Source organism: Rhinoraja longicauda, unplaced genomic scaffold, assembly GCF_053455715.1.
Source record: "Rhinoraja longicauda isolate Sanriku21f unplaced genomic scaffold, sRhiLon1.1 Scf000695, whole genome shotgun sequence".
In the NCBI taxonomy this organism is placed as follows: Eukaryota; Metazoa; Chordata; class Chondrichthyes; order Rajiformes; family Arhynchobatidae; genus Rhinoraja; species Rhinoraja longicauda.
Window position 1 is genome coordinate 578 of NW_027601911.1, and position 8501 is coordinate 9078.

General features: G+C 51.9%; 1 protein-coding gene across 1 annotated transcript; it reads left to right on the forward strand.

The window, feature by feature from the left end:
- Positions 1-791: 791 nt before the first annotated feature.
- On the forward strand, positions 792-6719 carry LOC144591209 (uncharacterized protein ZSWIM9-like; the record flags this gene model as incomplete). The annotated part of the gene is made up of 3 exons (XM_078395498.1): positions 792-1032; positions 4438-4867; positions 6551-6719. Coding segments are annotated over 3 exons (840 nt in total), but the record flags the coding sequence as incomplete, so codon positions are not given.
- Positions 6720-8501: the final 1782 nt, after the last annotated feature.

Consider the following 8501-nt stretch of genomic DNA (forward strand, 5'->3'; position numbering starts at 1 on the left):
TATAAGAGTCAGCAAGTCATGATGCAGCTCTATCGCGCTTTTGTTAGACTGCATTTGGAGTATCACGTGCAGTTCCAGTCGCTCCATTACAGGAAAGGTGTGGAGGCTTTGTAGAGGGTGCAGAGGAGGTTTATCAGAATGCCGCCTGAATTAGAGGGTTTCAGCTACAGTGGGAGGTTGGATAAACTTGGGTTATTTTCTCTGGAGCGTCAGAGGTTGAGGGAAGACTCGATGGAAGTATATAAAGTTTTGAGAGGCACACATAAGGTCGGCAATCAGAGGCTTGTTCCCAGGGTGGAAATGTCCAGCACTAGAGGGCAGAGTGATATGGTGAGAGGGGGGAGGTTTAATGTGCGAGGCAAGATTTTTACACAGAGAGGGGTGGGAGCTGGGAATGCACTGCTAGAGATGGTGGTGGATGCAGATATGATAGTGGTGTTTAAGAGGCTTTGGGAAAGGCACATGGAAGTTCAGGGAATAGAGCGATATGGATCATGTACAGGGAGATGAGATCAGTTCAACTTGGCATCATGTTTGGCACAGATAATGTAGGCTGGAGGGCCCATTCCTGTGCTGTTCTGTGTTCTAATACGGAATCTGAGTTTAGTTTACAGATACAGCATGGAAACATAGGCCTACCTAGTCCACGCTGATCATCGACCACCTGTGTGCACTGGTTCTATGTTGTCCTACTTTCTCATCCACTCCCGACACGCTCGGGGCAATTTACAGAGGACAATTGAACTCCAAACCGGATGAACTGACCCTAGGACCTTGCTTGTACCCCACAGGAAGAGGAGGAGAGGCTCCGGCACCAAAGGCGCTTTGTTACAGCGCTGCGCGTGGACCCCACTTCCATCGTCTCGCTGCGGAGTAATGGAGCAGGTGTCCAGGTGCAGCTGGGGGAGGTTGCCGGCAAGGTGCTCGCTGATGAGGATGCCCATAGCCCCACACGCAAGGAGAAATGGGACGAGTTCAAGACCAACAAAACCGACTTGGAGATGATGGTGCCCACACTGGCAGCCGTCAAGGGTAAGGTCATAAGGAATAAGAGTAGAATTAGGCCATTCGGCCCATCAGGTCTACTCCGTCATTCAATCATGGCTGATCTATCTCTCTCCCCTAACCCCATTCTCCTGCCTTCTCCCCATAACCTCTGACACCCGGACTGATCAAGAATCAAGGTAGGTGAAGGTGTCCTCGCTTGTCCCAGGCCTAACCAGCTGCTCCAGGTTTGCACCACTCCCTCTCTTGTCCTGGGGTATCCTGCATCCTTCCTTCATTCCGGAATAATGCGGATCACCCCTTTATTGGGTTAATGATGACCATTTGATGGCTCTGGGCCTGTACTCGCTGGAGTTTAGAAGGATGAGGGGGGACCTCACTGAAACTTACCGAATAGTGAAAGGACCGGATAAAGTGGATGTGGCGAGGATGTTTCCACTAGTGGGAGAGTGATGGACCAGAGGGTGCAGCCTCACAATAAAAGGACGTTACTTTAGAAAGGAGATGAGAAGGAATTTCTTTAGTCAGAGGGTGATGGATCTGTGGAAATCACTGCCACAGATGGCTGTGGAGGCCAAGTCTGTGGCTATTTATAAAGCAGAGATTGACAGGTTCTTCATTCGTTAGGGTGGCAAATGGGGTTGAGAGGGAAAGATAGATCAGCCATGATTCCTAGACTCTCCCACGAGTGGAAAGATTCTTTCCACATGCGCTCTACCCTGGCATTTCACTATCTGGTAAGTTTCAACGAGGCCCCTCCTCATCGTTCTAAACTCCAGCGAGTACAGGCCCAGTGCCGTCAAACACTGATCAGATGTTAACCCAGACATTCCTGGTATCATTCTGGTAAACCTCCTCTGGACCCTCTCCACCGCCAGCACATCCTTCCTTAGACATGGGGCCAGGACTGCTCCCAATACTTCAAATAAATGGATGAGGATTGGGTGTAGATCCTCCTTCACCCATCTCATGATAGTGCAATGTCTTGTCACTAGATCGCTCCCTCCTCTCCCCTGGGATAGTCAATGACTTTTACACTTCAGAGATACAGCGCGGAAACTGGCCGTTCGGCCCATCGAGTTGGTGCTGACCAGCGATGGTCCTGTACGCTAACTTACTCACACATGGGGCCATTTCTTTTTACAACTTACTGAAACCAAGTAACCTACAATCCTGCAAGTCTTTGGAGTGTGGGCGGAAACCGAAACACCCAGAGAAAACCCATGAACGTACAAACTCCGTACAGACCGCACCCACAGTCAGGATGGAACCCGGGTCTGTAGCGCTGTAAGGCAGCAACTCTACAGCTGTGTCCCCAATACTTTCTCATGGGATCGCTCTTGGATCGTGCCACGCACTCTTCAGATGACTCTTCCCTCCTGTAACCCCACCCAGGCTGCATCTGCAGTTCCTTCCTCCACCTGTCACTTGCAAGGCTTTGTCCTGCCCCCACCTCTCTTCCAGCTTTCTTCCTACCCCCCTCCCCCCCCCCCCCCCGACTTGCCACAATTAGTTGAAGAAGGGTCCCGACCTGATACATCACGTATCCATGTTTTCCAGACGTGTGGGAAAGAACTGTCGGTGCTTGTTTACACTGGAGATGGACACAAAATGCTGCAGTAACTCAGCGGGTCAGGCAGCATCTCTGGAGAAAAAGAATCGGAGACATTTCAGGTCAAGACTCTTACTCAGACCGAGAGTCAGGGGCGAGGGGAAACTCCAGAGATGTTGCCTGACCTGCTGAGTTACTCTCGCACTTTGTCTTTTGTCATGAACCAGCACCTGCAGATCCTTGTTTCTCCAGAGTTTGATAGAGCTGCATCTTGACTATCTGACTCTTGTACTCAGTGCACCGACCGATGAAGGCAAACGTACATCACCAATGCCACTGTGCGTTACCAGTGCTTTGTTCAGAATCCATTTCAGAATCCATTCTCATGGTCAGAGTCCTTTAGGTGCCTTTTGGCAAACTCCAAGCAGGCCATCATGTGCCTTTTACTGAGGAGTGGCTTCCGTCTGGCCATTCTACCATAAAGGCCTGACTGGTGGAGTGCTGCAGGAAAGTTAGCCTTCTGGAAGGTTCTCCCATCTTCACAGAGGAACTTTGGAGGTCTGTCAGAGTGATCATCGGGTTCTTGGTCACCTCCCTGACCAAGGCCCTTCTCCCCTGATTGCTCAGTTTGGCCGAGTGGCCAGCTCTATGAAGAATCCTGGTGGTTCCAAAGTTTTTCCATTTAGGAATGATGGAGGCCACTGTGCTCTTCGGGACCTGCAATGCTGCAGAAAGTGTTTTATACCCTTCCCCAGATCTGTGTCTCGACACAATCCTGTCTTGGAGGTCCACGGACAATTCCTTCGTCTTCATGTCTTGGTTTTTGTTGTGACATGCACTGTCAACTGTGGGACCTTATATAGACAGGTGTGTACCTTTCCAAATCATGTACAATCAATTTAATTTACCACTGGTGGAGTCCAATCAAGTTGTAGAAACATCTCAAGGATAATCAATGGAAACAAAATGAACCTAAGCTCAATTTTGAGCGTCATAGCAAAGGTAACTTATGTAAATGTGATATTTCAGCTATTTCTTTTTAATTACTTTGCAAAAATTTCTACACACCTGTTTTTGCTTCTTCATTCTGGGGTATTGTGTGTAGATTGATGATTTAAAAAAAAGAATTTAATCCATTTTAAAATAAGGCTGCAATGTAACAAAATGTGGAAAAGGTGAAGGGGTCAGAATACTTTCTGATTGCACTGTAGGTCTTAGGGCTGATGGAATCAAGGGATATGGGGAGAAAGTCAGAACAGGGTACTGATTCTGGATGATCAGCCATGATCATATTGAATGGCGGTACTGGCTCGAAGGGCCGAATGGCCTACTCCTGCACCTATTTTCTGTGTTTCTACTTCAAAGAGTTTGTGGCCAGGGTGAGAGTGGGTCAGTCCCTTGTTCTGCCTGTTCTTGTCATATGAGGAAAGACTGGGGATGTATTCACTGGAGTTTAGAAGGATGAGAGGGGATCTTAAAGAGACGTATAAGATTATAAAAGGACTGGACAAGCTAGATGCAGGAAAAATGTTCCCAATTTTGGGGGAGTCCAGAACCAGGGGACACAGTGTAAGAATAAAGGGGAGGCCATTTAAAACTGAGGTGAGAAGACACTTTTTCACCCAGAGAGTTATGAATTTGTGGAATTCTCTGCCACAGAAGGCAGTGGAGGCCAATTCACTGGATGAATTTAAAAGAGAGTTAGATAGAGCTCTAGGCGCTAGTGGTATCAAGGGATATGGGGGGAAGGCAGGAACCGGTTACTGATTGTGGATGATCAGCCATGATCACATTGAATAGCGGTGCTGGTTCGAAGGGCCAAATGGCCTCCTGCACCTATTTTCTGTGTTTCTATAACTCTTGTCTGCGTTTGCTTGCAGACGGCACGGTGGTGGTGAACAAGGCCAACGTGTTGCAGGCCATCTACTACCAGGACGGCCGCATGAAGCAGACCTTCGAGAGGTTCCCCGAGGTGCTGCTGGTGGGCGCCACCTACAGCTGGGCGGGCCTGTGGCTGCCCACCTACCTGCTGCTGGCCATCGACGGCAACGGGGAGAGCGAGCTGGCGTGCCTGTGGTTCCTGCAGAGCGAGGAGCGCGAGACCGTCCGGCAGCTTCTGCGCATCTTCAGGCAGAAGAACCCGGCGGCGGAGGGAACACGGGCGGTGGTGGTCGGCGGCCAGGCGTGTGACGGGGAGCTGGTGACCGACGTGCTGCCCCACTGCAAGCCGCTGGCCTGCCTCGCCCACACCCTGAGCGTCTTCCAGGACCACGTGACCGCCGAGAAGCTGCACGTGACCGCCGGGCAACAGTAAGCACTGGCACCGCCATTCCCTCGTGGGGCTGGAGCGGAGCGGGCGGGTGGGTGGGGGGCCCAAATATTCCTCCTCCTGTCAGATTGTGTTGGTTTGGTAAAGTTGTGACTCTCATCCCTCTGCACAATCCAGTCTACCCATGTCCCATCTCCTCCACTCTCTGCCCTCTCTCTCTTTCTTCTTTCCTTCTTTCTTACCCGCTCCTCCTTCCCTTCTTTCTTTCTCCCCCTCCTTCCTCCATCTCCCTCTTCTCCTCCGCCCCTTCTCTCCTTTCCCCTACTCCTGTTTCTTCCTCCTCCTCCTCACCCACTCCACCCCTCCTTCACCCACTCCACCCCTCCTTCACCCACTCCTCCCCTCCTTCACCCACTCCTCTCCTCCTTCACCCTTCCTCTCCTCCTTCCCCGTCCTCCCCTCTTCCCCCTACTCTCCTCCTCCCGCCTCCTCTCCTTCCCTCTACTCTCCTCCTTTCCCCTCTCCTCCACCATCGGGCAACAATAAGCTCTGGCATCGTGATTCCATCCTGGGACCGGAGTGGGCGGGGGAGGGGGAGGTTGGGTTATCCAAAATATTCCTCCTCCTGTCACGGCGTGGGTCAGATAAGGGTGCGACTCATTCCTCAACATGGTCTGCACAATCCAGTCTACCCCTGCCCCACTCTCCCTCCTTTCCACCCTCCTCTCCCCCTTTGCCTGTTCCTTCCCCTTTTGCCCCCTCCTCTCCCCTTTCTGTAGATGGGGCATCTTGGTCAGCATTAGATGGGGCATCTTGGTCAGCATTAGATGGGGCATCTGGTCAGCATTAGATGGGGCATCTTGGTCAGCATTAGATGGGGCATCTTGGTCAGCATTAGATGGGGCATGTTGGTCAGCAAGGACGAGTTGGGCCGAGAGGCCTATTTCGGTGCTGTTTGACTCCACTGTTCAGTAGTCATTGAGGAGGTCACTTTATTTTTCGTAGGGAAAGAAACGGTGGAGTTTTTCTTGTAGCCGCTGGGGACTGTTGAGGTGAGAGTTTGGTTTAGTTTCGGAAATACAGATTGGAAACGGGCCCTTTGCCCCACTGAGTCCACGCTGACCATTAATCACCCGTTCACACCAAAGATACTGGAGGAACAAGATAGACCACTCGACGTTAAAAACCGTAGAAGGTCATGGCGCCATTTTAGTGGGCAGAAAATTGCAGAAACATTTTAAAAGAAAAAATAACAAAAATGTATGAATTGATAGATGTTATTTTCTGCATTTTAATGGTATCATCACACATACTGTTCCCCCAAAACACTGATTACACTGCGAGAGGCAGAGCGAACGGTGGGTTTTGCTTACTAAAATGGCGGACGTTCCGCTTCTTTGCACACTACACTTCAGTATAGGCGAATTCAACGGAGTGGTCCATCTTGTTCCTCTAGTATCTTTGGTTCACACTAGTTCTGGGCGACACACGGGACAATTTACAGAGGCCAATTAACGTACAAACCTGCACGTCTATGGAACTTGGGAGGAAACCGGAGAACCCGGAGGAAACCCACATGGTCACAGGGAGAACGTACAAACTCCACACAGACAATGCCTGTAGACAGGATGGATCCTGGGACTGGCACTGTAAGGCAGCAACTCTCCCGCTACGCCACCGTGCTGCACCGGGAGGTTCCTCACCTTGTCTCCTCTTCCCGCCAGGAGCCAGCTGCTGCAGATCCTGCACAGTATGTGTTACGCCACGTCGACTGAGGACTACGACCTGCTGTACCGCCAGCTGCTGGACTCCAACGCGGAGAGCGCCGTCGACTACTTCCACAAGACGTGGCACGGGTCCCGCCGCCAGTGGGTGGAGGGCTTCAAGCACTAGAACGAGAGCTACCTCACCAGCACCCTCCAGCGGGTGCAGGTGATGAGCCAGAGGCTGGTGGCCGCGGTCGAGGACTTCTCCAACGTGACCTCCTTCACCCGGGACCTCCTGAAGGCCGTGGACACGGTGCGGGCCGAGTGCGACCAGCGGGTGTTGCAGAGTGAGCCCCCGGCAGGGCCAGAGGACAACTCCGCGGAGTGTTCCTACCGGGCACTGCTCACCGACTTCGCCTTCCGCCGGGTGCGGACAGAGCTGCAGGAAGCGGAGTCGGTCTCCTTTCTCAGCGTGGAGGCCGAGAGGGCCTGGCCCGTGTGCCGGCGCCGGGCCCTGGTGACGGACCAGGCCAGCTGCCAGTGTGCCTTCCGCACCTCCATGAGGCTCCCGTGCCGGCACGTCCTGGCTCTCCGGCGGCTGCTGGGCTCCGACCTCTTTGAGCCCTCGCTCTGCGCCGCGCGCTGGACGCAGGAGCACTTCCTCGGCGGTCAGCTCCCGCCCCCGTCGCCGAGTGAGCGGGCCAAGGTGCAGCAGGAGCGATACCGCCAGGCCCTCAAGGTAGCTCGCAAACTCTCCTCCCTCGCCGCCCGGTGTCCGGCCAAAGACTTTGGCAGGTGCCTGGCGGTCATGACGGCCGTCACCGACATCTGGGCCAGAGGTGGCCAGGTGCAAGTCACCGAAACCAATGGTTTGTAGCGACGCAGTCTCAGAGAGAGTGAAGCAACGACACACAAAACATGGAGCAGCACAGCACAAGGACAGGCCCTTCAGCACACAATGAACATGATGCCAAGACCATCGCTTATCTACCTGCATATCATCCATACCTCTCCATTCCTTGCATATCCATGTGCCTATTTACTACCTCGTACACGCCTTTATCACATCTACCTCTACAGCCACATATGGTTCATAAGATCATAAGTGACAGGAGTAGGATTCGGCCATTTGGCCCATCAAGACTACTCCGCCATTCATTCATGGCTGATTCATCTCTCCCTCACCCCATTCTCCTGCCTTCTCCCCATAACAGAGAAACATCAAAAATTAGTGCAAGATCAGACCATTCAGCCCTTCGAGCCAGCACCGCCATTCAATGTGATCATGGTTGATCATCAACAATCTCCCCCGTTCCTGCCTTCTCCCCATATCCCTTGATTCCACTAGCCCGAAGAGCCCTATCTGACTCTCTTTTGAATGCATCCAGTGAATCGGCCTCTACTGCCTTCTGAGGCAGAGAATTCCACAAACTCACAACTCTGGGTGAAAAAGTTTTTCCTCATCTCAGTTCTAAATGGCCTAGCTCTCATTCTAAAATTGTGGCCCCTGTTTCTGGACTCCCCCAACATCGGGAGCATCTAGCTTGTCCAATGTCTTAATAATCTTATGTTTCTATAAGATCCGCTCTGATCCTTCTAAATTCCAGTGAATACAAGCCCATTCGTTCCAATCTTGCATCATATGACAGTCCCGCCATCTTGGGAATTAACCTCATGAACCTACGATGCTCTCCCTCAATAGCAAGAATGTCCTTCCTCAAATTAGGAGACCAAAACTGCACACAATATCCAGCTATGGCCTCACCAGGGCCCTGTACAACTGCAGAAGCATCTCTTTCCTCCTCTACTCAAATCCTCTCGTCATGAAGGCCAACATGTCATTAGCCTCCTTCACTGCCTGCTGTACCTGCATGCTTACTTTCAGTGACTGATGTACAAGGACACCCACATCTCGTTGCACTTCCCTTTTTCCTAATCTGACACTATTCAGATAATAATCTGCCTTGTT